Source organism: Ranitomeya variabilis, chromosome 3, assembly GCF_051348905.1.
Source record: "Ranitomeya variabilis isolate aRanVar5 chromosome 3, aRanVar5.hap1, whole genome shotgun sequence".
NCBI lineage: Eukaryota > Metazoa > Chordata > Amphibia > Anura > Dendrobatidae > Ranitomeya > Ranitomeya variabilis.
In genome coordinates this window covers 669,354,956-669,374,829 of record NC_135234.1, presented here as the reverse complement: position 1 = coordinate 669,374,829, position 19,874 = coordinate 669,354,956, and the positions used below count along the sequence as shown (strand labels likewise).

General features: G+C 44.8%; 1 protein-coding gene across 4 annotated transcripts in view; it reads right to left on the bottom strand.

The window, feature by feature from the left end:
* Nucleotides 1-19,874, bottom strand: part of LOC143816926 (gametocyte-specific factor 1-like) — a 157,537-nt gene that overhangs the window by 7,570 nt on the left and 130,093 nt on the right. For 2 of the 4 annotated variants that reach the window (XM_077297917.1, XM_077297920.1), the window contains one exon: nt 10,406-10,430. The exons of the other annotated variants lie outside the window; for them this stretch is intronic. In XM_077297917.1, the coding sequence (XP_077154032.1) occupies nt 10,417-10,430 (14 nt within the window). In that variant the 3' untranslated portion in view covers nt 10,406-10,416. The remainder of the gene's footprint in view (nt 1-10,405; nt 10,431-19,874) is intronic. 4 annotated transcript variants of the gene reach the window in all.

The window sequence follows — 19,874 nt, the reverse complement described above, 5'->3', positions numbered from 1 at the left end:
TTCCTACTGTTTAGGCACATCAGGGGCTCTGCAAACGCAACATGATGCCCGCAGAGCATTCCATCAAAGTCTGCATTTCAAAACGTCACTACTTCCCTTCCGAACCCCGACGTGTGCCAAAACAGTGGTTTACCCCCACATATGGGGTATCAGCGTACTCAGGAGAAACTGGACAACAACTTTTGGGGTCCAATTACTCCTGTTACTCTTGCAAAAATAAAAAATTCTGGGCTAAAAAAATATTTTTGAGGAAAGGAAACACATTTATTATTTTCACGGCTCTGCATTATAAACTTCTGTGAAGCACTTGGGGGTTCAAAGTGCTCACCACACATCTAGATAAGTTCCCTTGGGGGTCTAGTTTCCAAAATGGAGTCACTTGTGGGGAGTTCCTACTGTTTAGGCACATCAGGGGCTCTGCAAACGCAACATGATGCCCGCAGAGCATTCCATCAGTCTGCATTTCAAAACGTCACTACTTCCCTTCCGAACCCCGACGTGTGCCAAAACAGTGGTTTACCCCCACATATGGGGTATCAGCGTACTCAGGAGAAACTGGACAACAACTTTTGGGGTCCAATTTCTCCTGTTACTCTTGCAAAAATAAAAAAATTCTGGGCTAAAAAAATATTTTTGAGGAAAGGAAACACATTTTTTATTTTCACGGCTCTGCGTTATAAACTTCTGTGAAGCACCTGGGGGTTATAAGTGCTCACCACACATCTAGATTAGTTCCTTGGGAGGTCTAGTTTCCAAAATGGGGTCACTTGTGCGGGAGCTCCAATGTTTAGGCACACAGGGGCTCTCCAAACGCGACATGGTGTCCGCTAATGATTGCAGCTAATTTTCCATTCAAAAAGCCAAATGGCGTGCCTTCCCTTCCGAGCCCTGCCGTGCGCCCAAACAGTGGTTTACCCCCACATATGGGGTATCATCGTACTCAGGACAAACTGGACAACAACATTTGGGATCCAATTTCTCCTATTACCCTTGGGAAAATAAAAAATTCTGGGCTAAAAATCATTTTTGAGGAAAGAAAAATTATTTTTTTATTTTCACGGCTCTGCGTTATAAACTTCTGTGAAGCACCTGGAGGTTATAAGTGCTCACTATGCATCTAGATAAGTTCCTTGGGGGGTCTAGTTTCCAAAATGGGGTCACTTGTAGGGGAGCTCCAATGTTTAGGCACACAGGGGCTCTCCAAACGCGACATGGTGTCCGCTAACGATTGGAGCTAATTTTCCATTCAAAAAGTCAAATGGCACGCCTCCCTTTCCGAGCCTTGCCGTGCACCCAAACAGTGGTTTACCCCCACATATGAGGTATCGGCATACTCAGGAGAAATTGCCCAACAAATTTTAGGATCCATTTTATCCTGTTGCCCATGTGAAAATGAAAGAATTGAGGCTAAAAGAAATTTTGTGTGAAAAAAAAGTACTTTTTCATTTTTGCGGATCAATTTGTGAAGCACCTGGGGGTTTAAAGTGCTCACTATGCCTCTAGATGAGTTCCTTGGGGGGTCTAGTTTCCAAAATGGGGTCACTTGTGGAGGAGCTCCAATGTTTAGGCACACAGGGGCTTTCCAAACGCGACATGGTGTCCGCTAACGATGGAGATAATTTTTCATTCAAAAAGTCAAATGGCGCTCCTTCCCTTCCGAGCCTTACCATGTGCCCAAACAGTGGTTTACCCCCACATGTGAGGTATTGGTGTACTCAGGAGAAATTGCCCAACAAAATTTAGGATCCATTTTATCCTGTTGCCCATGTGAAAATGAAAAAATTGAGGCTAAAATAATTTTTTTGTGAAAAAAAAGTACTTTTTCATTTTTACGGATCAATTTGTGAAGCACCTGGGGGTTTAAAGTGCTCACTATGCTTCTAGATAAGTTCCTTGGGGGGTCTAGTTTCCAAAATGGGGTCACTTGTGGGGGAGCTCCAATGTTTAGGCACACGGGGGCTCTCCAAACGTGACATGGTGTGGGCTAAAGATTGGAGCCAATTTTTCATTCAAAAAGTCAAATGGCGCTCCTTCCCTTCCGAGCCCTGCCGTGCGCCCAAACAGTGGTTTACCCCCACATATGAGGTATCAGCGTACTCAGGACAAATTGGACAACAACGTCCGTGGTCCAGTTTCTCCTTTTACCGCTGGGAAAATAAAAAAATTGTTGCTAAAAGATCATTTTTGTGACTAAAAAGTTAAATGTTCATTTTTTACTTCCATGTTGCTTCTGCTGCTGTGAAACACCTGAAGGGTTAATAAACTTCTTGAATGTGGTTTTGAGCACCTTGAGGGGTGCAGTTCTTAGAATGGTGTCACTTTTGGGTATTTTCAGCCATATAGAACCCTCAAAATGACTTCAAATGTGAGGTGGTCCCTAAAAAAAATGGTTTTGTAAATTTTGTTGTAAAAATAAGAAATCACTGGTCAAATTTTAACCCTTATAACTTCCTAGCAAAAAAAAAAAATGTTTCCAAAATTGTGCTGATGTAAAGTAGACATGTGGGAAACGTTATTTATTAACTATTTTGTGTCACATAACTCTCTGGTTTAACAGAATAAAAATTCAAAATGTGAAAATTGCGAAATTTTCAAATTTTTTGCCAAATTTCCGTTTTTTTCACAAATAAACTCAGAAATTATCGACCTAAATTTACCACTAACATGAAGCCCAATATGTCACGAAAAAACAATCTCAGAATCGCTAGGATCCGTTGAAGCGTTCCTGAGTTATTACCTCATAAAGGGACACTGGTCAGAATTTCAAAAAACGGCAAGGTCATTAAGGCCAAAATAGGCTGGGTCATGAAGGGGTTAAGACAATTTAAACAGTGACATTAGGGGTGAGGTCCCTGCTCACAAGCTTACAATCTACAAGGAAATGGGGGGACACAATAGGTGAAAAGTGCTTGTTATTTCAGGTCTAGCAATTATAATAAATAGGGATTTTCATATAAAGCTGCATGATCCGGTCATCAGCCCGTGTGTTTAAGTGCAATAGTCAAGTATCAAGTGCAGTTATCATGTGCATGGAGGGTGTGGGGACAGATGAATAGTAGGGTGCAGATTCACATGCAGATAATATTTGGAAGGAGGGAACAGGACAAAGTTCGTTTACTGAGTAGTTGATGTGGTAGGCTTGTTTGAAGAGATGGGTTTTTAAAGCGCACTTGAAAAGGTTGGGGCTAGGTATCAGTCTGATCGTCTGGGGAAGTGCATTCCAGAGAGCTGGCGCAGCACGAGAGAAGTCTTGGAGACGGAGGTGCGAGGTTCGAATTACGGGGGATGGCACGTGTAGGGCGATAGACAGAGATGAGATATAAGGCGGTGCAGAATATGTGGAGAGCTTTGTGGGTGAGAGATGAGTTTATACTGGACCCTGTAGCGAATGGGTAGCCAGTATAATGACTGGCACCAGTTGGAGGCATCGGTGAAGCGGCTGGACCGAAATATGACCCTGGCTGCCGCATTCAAGATGGATTGGAGAGGAGACAGTTTGGAAAGAGGGAGACCGATCAGAAGAGTTGCAGTAGTCCAGACGAGAATGAATAAGAGAGACAGTAAGAGTCTTAGCAGTTTCAAAGGTGAGAAAAGGTCGGATTCTGGAGATGTTTTTGAGATGCAGGTGACAAGATCGAGTGAGTGATCGGATATAGGGAGTAAAGGAAAGTTCGGTGACGAATATGACCCCAAGACAGCGGGCATGCTGCTTGGGAGTTATGGTTGAACCCTCCAGGGTAATTTCGATGTTGGGAAGAGTGAGGTTAGTAGAAGGGAGAAACACAAGTAGTTCAGTTTTGGAGAGATTTAGTTTTAGATAGAGGGAGGACATGATGTTAGAGACAGCAGACAGACAATCCTTGGTATTTTGAATTAGAGTGGGGGTGATGACAGGGGAAGAAGTGTATAATTGGGTGTCGTCAGCATAGAGATGGTACTGGAACCCAAATCTGCTGATTGTCCAATAGGGGCCGTGTATAGAGAGAAAAGGAGGGGGCCCAGGACTGAGCCCTGCGGAACCCCGGGGACGAGGAGAGGAAGAGGAGCCGGCAAAAGGTACAGTGAAGGAGCGGTCAGAGAGGTAGGAGGAAAACCAAGAGAGGGCTGTGTCCTTGAGGCCTATGGAGCGGAGCATAGGGAGAAGGAGCTGGTGATCCACAGTGTCAAATGCGGCAGAGAGATCCAGGAGAATCAGCAGAGAGCAATGACCTTGGGATTTAGCGGTTATTAGATCATTAGAGACTTTAGTGAGGGCAGTTTCAGTGGAGTGTAAAGAGCGGAAACCAGATTGTAAGGGGTCAAGAAGAGAGTTATCCGAGAGATAGCGGATCAGACGGGAGTGGACCAAGCGTTCCAGGAGTTTAGAGATGAAGGAAAGGTTAAAGACAGGTCTGTAGTTAGCCGTGCAGTTCTGGTCCAGGGATGGCTTTTTAAGTAAAGGGGTAATGATGGCATGTTTAAATGAGGTGGGAAAGATACCTGAAGAAAGAGGTTAAATATTTAATCAGGTGAGTGGTGACCACTGGTGAGAGAGACTGCAGGAGAAGTGAAGGAATGGGGTCACTATTGCAGGTTGTAGGCCGAGCAGAAGTGAGGAGCTTGGAAACTACTTCTTCTGAAACAGGCTCAAAGATGTCTAATGAGTTTGAGGTGCGGCAGGGAAAGGGAGCCAGGCACTGAGGAGATTGGGCAGAGATATCCTGATGGATGTGGTTGATTTTTTTCTAGGAAATAAGCAGAAACGGCAGAGTTATAGGTTTTGCGCATGAAGGGTCACATCACAGAGTCCCTTGTCATAGCTGGGTGGCCCAGACAATTTGACAAAATTGGGCTCCATGTGGCTCAGTTTCATAAGTATATTCCATATGACAGTAATGTAGTCTATATTTTATATACTGAATACTTGTATCTATTGTGACATCACATTTTGATATGACTTTACTTAAACATGGATTATTATGCTCGGTGCAGGCTTGGAGTGGCTACTAGGTTTAGTGCACTGTTTGGCCCTGTGATTTTACACATCCCCACCTCCGTCACTAATGAGGAGTTGCACTCATGTTTATTTTAACCCCTTAACCTCCAAGGGTGGTTTGCATGCTCATGACGGGCCAATTTTTACAATTCTGACCACTGTCCCTTTATGAGGTTATAACTACAATGCTTGAATGGATCCAGGTGATTCTGACACTGTTTTCTCGTGACATATTATACTTCATGATAGTTGTAAAATTTCCTAAATATGACTTGCGTTTATTTGTGAAAAAAATGGAAATTTGGCAAAAATTTTCGCAATTTTCCAACTTTTAATTTTTATGCCCTTAACCCCTTCGTGACCGAGGGATTTTTCGTTTTTCCGTGTTCGTTTTTCACTCCCCTTCTTCCCAGAGCCATAAATTTTTTATTTTTCCGTCAATTTGGCCATGTGAGGGCTTATTTTTTGCGGGACGAGTTGTACTTTTGAACGACATCACTGGTTTTACCATGTCGTGTACTAGAAAACGGGAAAAAAATTCCAAGTGCGGTGATATTGCAAAAAAAAGTGCAATCCCACACTTGTTTTTTGCTTGGCTTTTTTGCTAGGTTCACTAAATGCTAAAACTGACCTGCCATTATGATTCTCCAGGTCATTACGAGTTCATAGACACCAAACATGACTAGGTTATTTTTTACCTAAGTGGTGAAAAAAATTCCAAACTTTGCTAAAATAAATAAATAAATTGCGCAATTTTCCGATACTCGTAGCGTCTCCATTTTTCATGATCTGGGGTCGGTTGAGGGCTTATTTTTTGCATGCCGAGCTGGCGTTTTTAATGATTCCAATTCGTTGCAGATACGTTCTTTTGATCGCCCGTTATTGCATTTTAATGCAATGTCGCGGCAACCAAAAAAAGGTAATTCTGGCGTTTCGATATTTTTTCTCGTTACGCCGTTTAGCGATCAGGTTAATGCTTTTTTTATATTGATAGATCGGGCGATTCTGAACGTGGCGATACCAAATGTGTAGATTTGATTTTTTTTTTTTTTATTGATTTTGATTGGGGCGAAAGGGGGGTGATTTAAACTTATTTTTTTCACATTTTTTACTTTTTTTTCTTAACTTTTGCCATGCTTCAATAGCCTCCATGGGAGGCTAGAAGCAGGCACCACTCGATCGCCTCTGCTACATAGCAGCGATCTGCTGTTCGCTGCTATGTAGTAGAAAATCAGGTGTGCTGAGAGCGCCGACCACAGGGTGGCGCTCACAGCTACCGGCGATCAGTAACCATAGAGGTCTCAAGGACCTCTATGGTTACTGTCCTGACACATCGCCGACCCCCGATCATGTGACGGGGGTCGGCGACGACGACATTTCCGGCCGCCCGGCCGGATGCGGTAGTTAAATGCCGCTGTCTGCGTTTGACAGCGGCATTTAACTAGTTAATAGCGGCGGGTGAATCGCGATTTCACCGGCCGCTATTGCGGGCACATGTCAGCTGTTCAAAACAGCTGACATGTCCCAGCTTTGATGCGGGCTCACCGCGGAGCCCTGCATCAAAGCAGGGGAGCCGCCATCGGACGGGATAGTACGTCCGATGTCGGCAAGGGGTTAAATCACAGAGATATGTCACACAAAATACTTAATAAGTAACACTTCCCACATGTCTACTTTACATCAGCACAATTTTGGAACCATTTTTTTTGTTTTTTTGTTAGGATGTTATAAGGGTTAAAAGTTGACCAGCAATTTCTCATTTTTACACCACCACTTTTTTTTTTAGGGACCACATCACATTTGAAGTCACTTTGAGGGGTCTATATGATAGAAAATACCCAAGTGTGACACCATTCTGGAAACTGCACCCCTCAAGGTGCTCATAACCACATTCAAGAAGTTTATTAACCCTTCAGGTGTTTCACAGGAATTTTTGAAATGTTTAAAAAATTTTTTTACTTTTTTTTCACAAATTTAATTCAGATCCAATTTGTTTTATTTTCCCAAGGGTAACAGGAGAAATTTGACCCCAAAAGTTGTTGTACAATTTGTCATGAGTACGCCGATACCCAATATGTGGGGGTAAACCAGTGTTTGGGCGCATGGCAGAGCTCAGAAGGGAAGGCGCGCCGTTTGACTTTTCAATGCAAAATTGGCTGGAATGCCATGTCGCGTTTTGAGAGCCCCTGATGTGCCTTAACATTGAAACCCCCCAATTCTAACTCCAACCTTAACCAGAACACATCCCTAACCCTAATCATAACCACACCCCTAACCCCAACCCTAACTTTAGCCCCAAACCTAACGGGAAAATATAAATACATTTTTTTAATTTTTTTATTTTTTTTCCCTAAGGGGTGATGAAGGGGGTTTGATTTACCATTTATAGTGGGTTTTTATAGCGGGTTTATGTTTGGCAGGTGACACACCAAAAGACGCTTTTCATTGCAAGAAATAGTTTTTGCATCACCACATTTTGAGAACTATAATTTTTTTTCTTGTTTTTTTGGTACCATTTTTGGGCATATGACACTTTTTGATTGCTTTTTATTACAATTTTTTGGAGGCAGAATGAACAAAAACCAGCTATTCATGAATAACTTTGGGGGGTGGTGGTGTTTATACTGTCCCACGTGTGGTAAAATTGATAAAGCAGTTTTATTCTTCGGGTCAGTACGATTAGGGCTGTCCCACACGTCCAGATAATTCCGGTACCGGAATAAATCGGTACCGGAGTTATCCGTGTCTGTGTGCCTGGGAACTCACGTAGGCCATACGTGCGGCACACGTGTGCCGCCCGTTTGGCGAGTGGGTACCACACGGAGCGTGTGGTACCCACTCTGCATCGTGCTGAAGCCGCGAATCATATGTTCCCTGCAGCAGCGTTTGCTGCAGAGAAAATATGAATAATAGTATTTAAAATAAAGATCTATGTGTCCGCCGCCCTCCCACCCCCTGTGCGCCCCCCCGCTGTTCAGAAAATACTTACCCGCCTCCCTCGCTGCTTCCTGGTCTGGCCGCGGCTTCCACTGTATGCGGTCACGTGGGGCCGATCATTTACAGTCATGAATATGTGGCTCCACCTCCCATAGGGGCGGAGCCGACTATTCATGATTGTAAATGATCGGCCCCACGTGACCGCATACAGTAGGAGGCGCGGGGCAGAGAGGAAGGAGTGACAGCCAACGTGGGAGCGGGTGAGTATTTTCTGAACAGCGGGGGGGCGCACAGGGGGTGGGAGGGCGGCGGACAGTGTTTAAAATAAAGATCTATTATTCATATTTTCTCTGCAGCAAACGCTGCTGCAGGGAACATAGGAATTGCGGCTTCAGCACCACGTGGGGGGGGACAGCGCTTACTGTAGCGCTGTCTTCTGCACGCACACGGACCCCAGGCGGAGAACGTCCGTGTGAGGTCCGTGTTTTACACGGACCCATTGACTTTAATGGGTCCGTGTAATCCGTGCGCTCCCACGAACACTGACATGTCTCCGTGTTTGGCACACGGAGACACGGTCCGCAAAAAATCAATGACATCTGAACAGATGCATTGATTTTTATGGGTCTACGTGTGTCAGTGTCTCCGGTACGTGAGGAAACTGTCACCTCACGTACCGGAGCCAGTGACGTGTGAAACCGGCCTTACAGTGATACCTCATTTACATCTTTATGTTTTGGCGCTTTTATACAACAAAAATAATTTTATATAAAAAAATTATTTTTGCATCGCTTTATTCTGAGAGCTGTAACTTATTTTTTGCTGATGACCCTGTATAGCAGGTCGTTTCTTTCATGACAAGATGACGTTTTCAGCGTTACCATGTTTATTTACATCCGTCTTGATCGCGGGTTATTCCATTTTTTGTTCAGCGCAATGATAAAGCATTGCTTTTTGCCTCGTTTTTTTTACGGTGTTCACTGAAGGAGTTAACTAGTGGGACAGTTTTATAGGTCCGTTCCTTACGGACGTGGTGATACTAAATATGTGTACTATTGTTTTTCTTATGTACAGAAAGAAATTAATTTTTTGGAAAAAAATTGTATTTTTCTTTATTTAGGATTAAAAAAAAACAAACAAACATTTTTACACGTTAATTTTATTTAACTTTTTTACATTGTCCCAGGGTGGGACATAACTGTATAAAGTCAGATCGCTGATCTGACACTTTGCAGAGCACTGTGTGAGATCAGCGATCTGACAGGCAGTGCTGCAGATTTGCCGGCACCTGCTCTCAGCAGGCACTGACAATCCACCTCCCTGCAGGACCCAGAATGACCCCGCGGCCATCTTGGATCCGGGGGCCTGCAGGGAGGAGGCCCTTGGAACAACGCGATCATATCGGGTTCTGAAGGTCTCAGGGAAGCACGCAGGGAGCCCCCTCCCTGCGCGATGCTTCCCTATGCCACCGGAACGCTCAGTTCTTGTTTGATTGCAGTGTTCCGGGGGTTAAAGTGCCGGGTGTCAGCTGCGATAAGCTGATCGTGTATGACGTACTACCCCGTCCATGGGAATTAAGTCCCAGGTCACATGAACGGGATAGTACGTCCGATGGAAGAAAGGGGTTAAAGGGATAAGATGAATACGTCACTGCCAGACCCAAGAGAAAAGGCAAGTATAACATTGCTGTGCAGCCGCACAGGGCCTAAGAGGTAATGGGGGCCACTTCCATCTCCAAAGCAAGTGGAGTTGTGCATAAACATACTGGAAGATAAAGAGCCCACATATTGCTCTTCCATAGGGGCCCCTTGTGTGTGTCCACTGCCACCCCATAGGCAGCAGCTTATTTTCCACAAGAACAAGATTGGTCATCTTAAAATTTAATCAGGTTCTCCTTTGAAGCAAAATTACACACCCATCAGTATTTTAGACAATTTATACACATTTCAAAAAGGCCCTTCATGACAAATTTTTAGAAAGTATTTTTATTTTTAGAGACTACGCAAAAAGGGTTGGTTGTCCAGCAGCAGAGCAGAAATAGCATGGCTCCATACCATCCTCAGGTGCTGCATTTCGGTCCCTACACAAGTGAATAGGATCAGACTGGTAGGGCTGCAATGTGTAAGATCTCCAATAAAGGAATATTGATGAGAACCTAAAGGATGGGATATCAATATCCAAGTACTTCATATTGGTTCCAAAATATGGATCTTGTAAGTATGGACAGGTCATCGATGCAAAAGTTTCAAAAGGAATTGGCCCAAGGAGCTTATGGGCAGGAATAAAATGGGAGCATCACCCAGACTTCTTATGTTTCATGAGAACAAAAGTTAAGGCATCACTGGATTCTATGGAGCGTTTGAGATGCCTGGGTGTATCTAATACACGATCAAAGAACACCAATACAAAAGAGAAAGGCAGAGGCAAAGAAAATTCATTCCCAGACACAGGAGCTTCATGTCATGTTTACATGATCTCACAAAGTATACTTACATAATACTGAATCAAAACTGGTTATCTGAAAGAAGCAGGATGTTATATTAGTTGGTAAAGAAAACAAATGCGAGAATAAACAAATATACAGTTCTTCACATTGATAATCAAGCCTCAACCCTACCAACATCTGTTTTACTAAACTATTGTGGAGAATCTAACGCTGCATCGTGGTGACCGTGTATTATTCCTTCTGAATACAGTGAGTGTCCTTACAGTCTGGTACCATCATCACCACTGATGGCTCACTTCCAAGAGTGTAGAGGAATAACTAACAGAAACAAAGGCTCCAGCAATGTTATTACGGAGAATACAATTATTTAATAGCACATTTATGTTAGAGGAGTAAAATAGCCGCCTTCAGCAGCACTAAGGCTGCATTCTGTGAAGGTGGCTCTTACGTTTAGCATCCCTAGGAACGCTGAAATAATCAGTTTTATAAATTTAGCGCCATACCTCTATTGAGTCAGGGAGGTATGATTTCTCCCTCACAGCCGATCATCCTCCCCACCGGGTGCGGCCTCCTCTTTCGTAGTGTCACGGCGCCTTCGTGTAGCTGAGGCCCCAGATCCCGCCCCGCAGTGTGTTATGAATCTGGCGCCTGCGCAGTGGATCGGATCACCGTGCCCCTTTGAAGATAGTGCCCAAGTCTCGCGAGACTTCGGCACAGTCTTCAATGGAGCAAAGTTACCTGCTCCACTGCGCAGGCATCAGATTCCCAGCCCTGCAGTGTGAATACATCATACCACACTGCGGGGCGGGATCTGGGGTCTCGGCTACACGAAGGCGCCGTGACGTCACGACAGAGGAGACGGCGCCCGGTGGGATAATTGATGGCTTCAAGGAGCTTGAGTTAGGGAGAAATTATACCTCCCTGACTCAATAGAGGTATGACGCCAAATTTATACAACTGATTATTTCAGCATTCCTAAGGATAAACGCAAGAGCCACCTTCACAGAATGCAGCCTTCGTGCTGATGAAGGTGGCTATTTTACTTCAATAGGCCCTGGGGGGGTGTAACAGGTTCCCTTTATCTGATCAGTGGGAGACCAGTGAGGCAGAGGAGTTGACTGGTATTGAACCTCCATGGCTTTCACTGTTGAGACTTCAAGGATAAGCAGGGTTTTTTTGTTTTTGTTTTTTTATAGCACACAGCAGCCATTTTTATAAGTATAAACTTCAGTATCTCATTTACTTACTGGCTCTAGTCCATTAGATAACAGTTTTACTTTTCCAGCATAAAGTCAACTCCATAATCACAAATTTGAAGTCAAATCAAACCTTTTGCATAGCACTGATGAGGGGCATATCGCCTTGAAGCAGGTCTACAAATAAAGTGTTTGGTTTGGCTTTTATACCAAGTCATGTGGCAAGGCTTGTTAAAGAATCGACAGACTTCGTATTGCAACTTTCTATAGGTGGCATTAGACCAGTGTTCCCCAACTCCGGTTCTCAAGAGCCACCAACAGGTCATGTTTTCAGGATTTTCTTAGTATTGCAGAGGTGATGATTGCATCACCTGTGTAATACTAAGGAAATCCTGAAAACATGACCTGTTGGTGGCTCTTGAGGACTGGAGTTGGGGAACACTGCACTAGACTTCAAGTCCTCTTCTTTTTTGAATAAAATTAGCATTTTTAATTTCCATGGAACCATTCCATGGCCTTTAAATCTCCTTATGTTAACCCTAAGAAGCACTACAAAATCTCATCTAAAATGTGAGCTTGTACACTGCCATCTAGTGGGAAAAAACATTTAATGCAAAGAAATGTAGATGAAAAGCAATACTTTGAATTGCACTCTGGCAGGTGAGATCTAGCAGCATGACTGATCGGTTACTCACCAGTAATAAAAATTAGTTGCCGTTTAGTTCTGGCCCTCAAAAAATTGATCAATTCTGGAGCATCTTAATTGGTTTCTGAACAGTAACAAGAATACGAAGTGGCAGCCTGGTGCCGGTTCTCAAGTTGCGATATACATTTCAGTCATGGGAAAAGGGGTGCCACTTGGTTGCTAAGAAAGCAATGGCACAGTAGATTATCTTAACCCCTTCACGACCTATGACGTATATATACACAAGTTATAGACTGTGTCCCTGCTTTCCATGGAGGTTCCGGTGCTGAGAACACGTTAGCTGATTTAATCGCGATTCACCAGTGGCTGTTACCATGTTAAATGCCGCTGTCAGTCTCCAACAGCGGCTTATAACATGGTCATGACAGAAGCGCGTCACTAATCCCACCCATATCACATGACTGGGGGGTGCCGATGGGAAGGCATGACAACCTGGGATCCAGTGGCGTAACTACAAAGTTATGGGCCCCGGTGCGAACTTCCAAATGGGGCCCCCCCCCTACCCCCCCCACCTTCCCCCGCCTCCGCAACCCCCCCACCTTCCCCCGCCCCGCTTCCCCTAGATACGCCTCGGACTGTTGCAGGAATCTCCTGCACTGCAACATGGTGTTGGGTGCCAGCACAGCCCGCACAGTGGTATATAGAGCACAGCCCGCACAGTGGTATATCCAGCACAGCCCGCACAGTGGTATATAGAGCACAGCCCGCACAGTGGTATATCCAGCACAGCCCGCACAGTGGTATATACAGCACAGCCCGCACAGTGGTATATACAGCACAGCCCGCACAGTGGTATATACAGCACAGCCCGCACAGTGGTATATACAGCACAGCCCGCACAGTGGTATATACAGCACAGCCCGCAGTGGTATATAGAGCACAGCCCGCACAGTGGTATATAGAGCACAGCCCGCACAGTGGTATATAGAGCACAGCCCGCACAGTGTTATATACAGCAGAGCCCGCACAGTGGTATATACAGCAGAGCCCGCACAGGGATATATACAGCACAGCCCCCACAGGGGTATATACAGCAGAGCCCGCACAGGGATATATACAGCACAGCCCCCACAGGGGTATATACAGCAGAGCCCGCACAGGGATATATAGAGCACAGCCCACATCTCATCTCATCTCCCCCCCCCCCCCCCCCCGATAATGGCCCCACAGTCCGGTTAAAAAGAAAAAAAAAAAAACCTCTCCTCACCTTTCCTTTTGCCCGCGCTGCTCCTGGCGGCTGCAGTCTGCCCAGGACACTGCAGGTGCGCGATGATATGACGTCATCGCGCACCCGCAATGTACTGTCAGAGGCAGAGCGGGGAATGATGGGAGAGGAAGCGTCAGATGACGCTCTCTCCTCCCATCATTGCATTGAACTATACCGGTGTCATAGACGCCGGTATAGTTAAATGCGGCGGCGGCACTGGGGGGGGTTCCGGGGGAGGAACAGTGCAGCGGCCCACTACTGGCATCGGCTCTTCTGGCATTTGCCAGAAGTGCCCGATGGCCAGCCTGGCCCTGCTCAGACCTGCCGGCCCGGGGCCCCTGACCTGCGGGGCCCGGTCGCAATGGCGACCGCTGCGACCGCGGTAGTTACGCCCCTGCTGGGATCTATAGGACACCCCCTGTGGTTGTCCGTGCAGGTCAGCTGTTAGCACCACCCTTTGGCAGGCGCTCATAGCAGATCATTGTAGCTACACATAGGGCTGAAGCCCTGCTATATGTAGCACAGGGATACGATAATCACAGCTTGCTGTATCCCATAGAGAGAGACTACTGATGCTAGTAATAAATAAAAAAAAAATAAAAAAAAGGTATCGCCACGTTCACAAATGCCCGGTGTATCAAAATATAACGTAAATTAATCTGATCGGTAAACTATGCAACGAGGAAAAAAAAAAAAATCAAAACTCCACAATTATGCTTTTGCAAAACGCAATAACATGATCAAAACATATCTACACCAAAATTGTATCAATAAAAAAAAACCTCATCTTAGAGTGCAAAAAAAACCCTCACCCAGCTCCAGAACAAAATAATAAAAAAAAAATAATAAAAAAAAAAAAAATGGAGATGCTATGGGTTTCGGAAAATTGTGCCATCTTTTCCTTTATAAACTTTGAATTTTCCACCACTTAAATAAAAGAAAGAAGTTATGTTTAGTATCTGAACTCCTAATGACCTGGACAATCATAACGACATGTGACTTGGCATTTAATGAACATTTAGAATTACACTTTTTTTTCCCCAATTTCATCGCAATTTGATTTTCCCCCCCCCATTTCTCAGCACACAATATGGTTAAACCAATGGTGTCGTTCAACAGTACAACTCATCCCGCAAAAAACTAATCCCTCCCACGGCAATATTGTCAGAAAAATAAAGTTATGGCTCTGGGAAGGGGAGTGAAAAAAGGAAACGCAAAATTGGTAAACCCCAAGGTCGTGAAGGGGTTATTACCAGCCTTAGACTGGTCAGCATTTTAATAACTGGCATAATATAAAAGTAGTACAGTGTATTACATCAATGATACAGCACAAATGTTCAAGTCCCTCAGTGAATGAAATGTAATAAAAATATATAAAAATTTTCACCAGATGTCAGTAACAACCCACCCAATGCACACAGGCAAAGAAATCAATCCATAGATGTCCATAAATTAAGTTGTGAGTAATAGTGTGAAATTACACAGGGAAAATATGTGAATACATTTAGGCTATGTTAACACTAGGCATTTTTTTCCTGCAGCAAAACCTGCACTCTTGGCAGAAATGTAGTAGCACCAAAAACAGTTTTTGTTGCGTTTTTCAGGAACTCAAGTTCAGATTTCCTTCCACCACATAAGCATGAACGCAGGTCACCAACACATGTTCATGAGAAGAATACACATACAAATGTAACAACTGAGGGAGGTGAACTGGTCTGGAATATTTTACCCAAGTTTGTAGGACACTTTACTTTCACACTTTGAACAATGCCTGAGCAACTCAATGGCAGACCAATCTCACACCTTGGTAGGCCAATATTACACATATGCATCACTAATTTAATTAACCGCTTAAAGAAGGAGCCACTTTGTAGATTAATAACCAGGCCTGAAATTTGAATTCTGGAAAATTTAACCGTGAGCACTACTAGAGAAGGGGTGCTAAGGACAGGTTCCCAAACGATATACATTAATAATAAGAGGCCTAGCACTCAACTTTAGGTAAGATTCAGCAGGAAAAATTTATTGTAGTAAATACAGGAAAACATTTCGGTCAATTGTGACCTTCATCAGTTACAGGAGGTTATTAAATGAAAGCCGGTAACGGGAATTATAATCGCTGCACGATCATATATCAAAATAAGTTCAGCGTGGTTGTTGTAGGCAAACCTGCTATGAGCAAATGGGAAGATTCCTGGATCTGCAGTGCTCTCCGACTGCATCCACCGCTTGTCTCGAGAAATAGCAGGTTTGCCTACAACAACCACGCTGAACTAATTTTGATATATGATCGTAGAGCGATTATAATTCCCGTTACCGGCTTTCATTTAATAACCTCCTGTAACTGATGAAGGTCACAATTGACCGAAACGCTTTCCTGTATTTGCTGCAATAAATTTTTCCTGCTGCATCTTACCTAAAGTTGAGTGCTAGGTCTCTTACTATGAATTTTGAATTCTGACCAGGGTCACTTTATGAAGTAATAACTCTGGAACGCTTCAACGGATGCCACTGATTGTTTTTTCGTGACATATTGTACTTCAGGATAGTGGTAAAAATTCTTCAATATACCTTGTGTTTGTGAAGAAAAAAATGCAAATTTAGCAAAATATTTTGCAAATTTCACAATTTTCAAACTTAATTTTCATGCGATCCCACTCTGCCGAGCACTTCATCGCATACAAGCAGTCCCTCGCCAGCTTCAAGTCCGTGCTCACTGCCACAAAACAAACTTATGTCTCATCTCAAATATCCTCCGTCTCACAACCCTAAACAGCTCACTTTCAATTCTCTACTCCGTCCCCCTGCACCCCCTCCCTCCCCTCATTTCTGCTGAAGACTTTGCCTCTTTCTTTAAACAGAAGATCGATACGATCAGAGAAAGCTATGGCCCACAGCGCCAACTGCCCCTCTTAGCTGCTCAACACTGCTCCTCCAAAACCAGCTTCTCCACCATGACAGAAGATCAGCTCTCCAACCTCCTGTCAAGATCACACCTCACCACCTGCACGCTCGACCCGCTCCCATCCCACCTCATCCCTAACCTTTCCATGGTCTTCATCCCAACCCCAACGCTCCTCTTCAACCACTCACAACAGGTGTCTTCCCTTCATCCTTCAAGCATGCCAAGATCACACCCATCCTCAAAAAGCCCTCCCTCGACCCATCCTGTGTCTAGCTATCGCTCGATATCTCTTCTCCCTTATGCCTCCAAATTACTGGAGCAACACGTGCATCTTGAACTGTCCTCTCACCTCTTCTGCTCCCTCTTTGATCGGTTACAATCTGGCATCCGTCCCCATCACTAAACCGAAACTGCCAGGAGCAAGCGACACTACTCTGTCCTCCTTCTCCTGGACCTGTCTTCTGCCTTAGACACTGTGGACCACTCCCTTCTGCTACAGATCCTCTCATCTCTTGGCATCACAGACTTGGCCCTCCTGGATATCGTCACAGACCAAACATTGTCACTTCGTTCCTTGTCAGTCGGGTGTTCCTCAAGGCTCTGTTCTAGGACCCTACTCTTCTCCATCTACACCTTCGGCCTTGGACAGCTCATAAAATCCCACGGTATGCAGTACCATCTCTACCTATCTGGACCTGACCACCTCCTTACTTACCAAAATCCCGCACTGTCTGTCTGCTATTTCAGCCTTCTTTTCTGCTCACTTTCTACAACTGAACACGGACAAAACAGAATTCATCATCTTTCCCCCATCTCACTCTACCCCTCCACCAGACCTATACATCATTGTCAATGGCTGCTCACTTTTCCCAGTCCCACACGCCTGGTGCCTCGGGGTGATCCTCGACTCTGCCTCCTCTTTCAAGCCACATATCCAAGCCCTTGCCTCCTCCTGCCGTCTCAAACTCAAAAATATTTCCCGGATCTGCGCATTCCTTGACCGCGACACCACAAAAACACTAGTGCATGCCCTTATCTCCCGCCATGACTATTGCAACCTCCTTCTCTCTGGACTCCCCTCTAGCACTCTGGCACCACTCCAATCCATCCTACACTCTGCTGCCCAACTAATCTACCTGTCTCCCCGCTATTACCCAGCCTCTCCCCTATGCCAAGCCCTTCACTGGCTTCCTATCGCCCAGAGACTCCAGTTCAAAACCCTCACAATGACATACAAAGCCACAACCTATCTCCTCCATACATCTGTGACATGGTCTCCCGGTACCTACCTACACGCAACCTCCGATCCTCTCATGACCTTCCCTACTCCCCTCTTATCTCTTCTTCCCACAACCGCATCCAAGACTTCCCCCATACTCTGGAACTCTCTACCCCAACACATCAGACTCTCGCCTACCATAGAAACCTTCAAAAAGAACCTGAAGACTCAACTCTTCCGACAAATCTACAGCCTGCAGCGATCCTCATCCTGCTGAACCGCCGCACAACCTGCTCTACTCTCTCCTAGTGTATCCTCACCCATCCCCTGCAGACTGAGCCCTCGCGGCAGGGTCCTCCCTCCTTATGTACTTCTGTGCTTTGTTTGTTGATCATGTTTAATGTATTTGTCTATATTTGCCCCGTATTCACATGTAAAGCGCCATGGAATAAATGGTGCTATAAAAATGTATAATAATAATAAATAATGCCCTTAAAGGGAACCTGTCACGCCCAAAATCAAAGGTGAGCCAAGTCCACCAGCATCAGGGGCTTATCTACAGCATTCTGTAACGAGGTAGATAAGCCCCCGATGTATCCTGAAAGATGAGAAAGAGGTTAGATTATACTCACCCAGGGGCGGTCCCGGTACGATGGGCGTCATGGTCCGGGGCCTCCCATCTTCTTACGATGATGTCCTCTTCTTGTCTTCACGCTGCGGCTCCGGCATACTTTGTCTGCCCTGTTGATGGCACAGCAAAGTACTGCAGTGCGCAGGCGCCGGGAAAAGTCAGAGGCCTGGCGCCTGCGCACTGCAGTACTTTGCTCTGCCCTCAACAGGACAAAGTACGCTTGTGCCGGAACCGCAGCGTGACTACAAGAAGAGGACGGCATCATAAGAAGATGGGAGGCTCCGAACCGCGACGCCCATGGGACCGGACCACAGCGGGACTGCCCCTGGGTGAGTATAATCTAACCTCTTTCTCATCTTTCAGGATACATCGGGGGCTTATCTACAGCATTACAAAATGCTGTAGATAAGCCCCTGATGCCAGTGGGCTTAGCGCACCTTCGATTTTGGGGGGTGACAGGTTCCCTTTAAATCAGAGTTATGTCACACAAAATAGTTAAACAAAATTTCCCACATGTCTTCTTCACATCAGCACAATTCTTAAGCAAATTTTTTTTTTGTTAGTAAGTTATTAGGGTTAAAAGTTGACCAGCAATTTCTTATTTTTCCATTAAAATTTACAAAACTTTTTTTGAGACCACATCGTATTTGAAGTGACTTCGAGGGGCCTATATGACAGAAAAACAACAAGTGAGTGACAGTTTTAAAAACTGCACCCCTCAAAAGCACATTCAAGTAGTGTAACCCTTCAGGTGCTTCACCTGAACTGAAGCAATGTGGAAGGAAAAATTGAACAGTAACTCACAAATTTTATTTAGGATTTTTTTTTCTCACAAGGATAACAGAAGAAAATGGACCCCAAAGTTGTCTTGCAATTTCTCTTTAGTACGCAGATACCCCATATGTGGGTGGAAACCCCTTCTGTGCTTTGCACTGTGCCTCAGAAGTAAAGAGGCACCATATTTAAGTTCAGATTTTGCTGCACTTGTTTGAGGGTGCCATGTCACATTAGCAGAGCAACTGAGGTACCAGAACAGCAGAACCCCCCCATAATTTATGTCATTTTACAAAGTACATCTCTCAATGAATTCATTTAAGGATGCAGTGATCATATTGACACTACAGGTGTGTCACAGAAATTTACACCATTCGTCCACTAGAATGTTTTAGCCACAAATTATTAATTTTTATAAGGGCTAATAGGAGAAATTGCACAACAAACAGAGGTCCATTTATTTATTTATTTTGAGTGCACCAATACCATGCGTGTAATCGTGAACTACTTTTGAAGCACAGTGCACAGCTCAAAAAGGAAGGAGTCATTATTGTGCAGATTTTACCATTATGGTTTGAGGGTGCCATGACCCACTGGGAGACCCCCTGAGGCGGCAGAACAGCAGGATCCCCCATAAGTGACCCCATTTTACAAACAAAAATTTAACTACCGTATATATTCGAGTATAAGCCGAGAATTTCAGCCCATTTTTTACGCTGAAATTGCCCCCTCTATGCTTATACTAGAGTTATTCCCAGGGGTCGGCAGGGGAGGGGGAGCGGCAGCTGTCTAATCATACTCATCTGCTCCTGGCGCAGTCCCTGGTTCTCCGGGCGCTGACAGCTTCTTCCTGTATTGAGCGGTCACATGGTACCGCT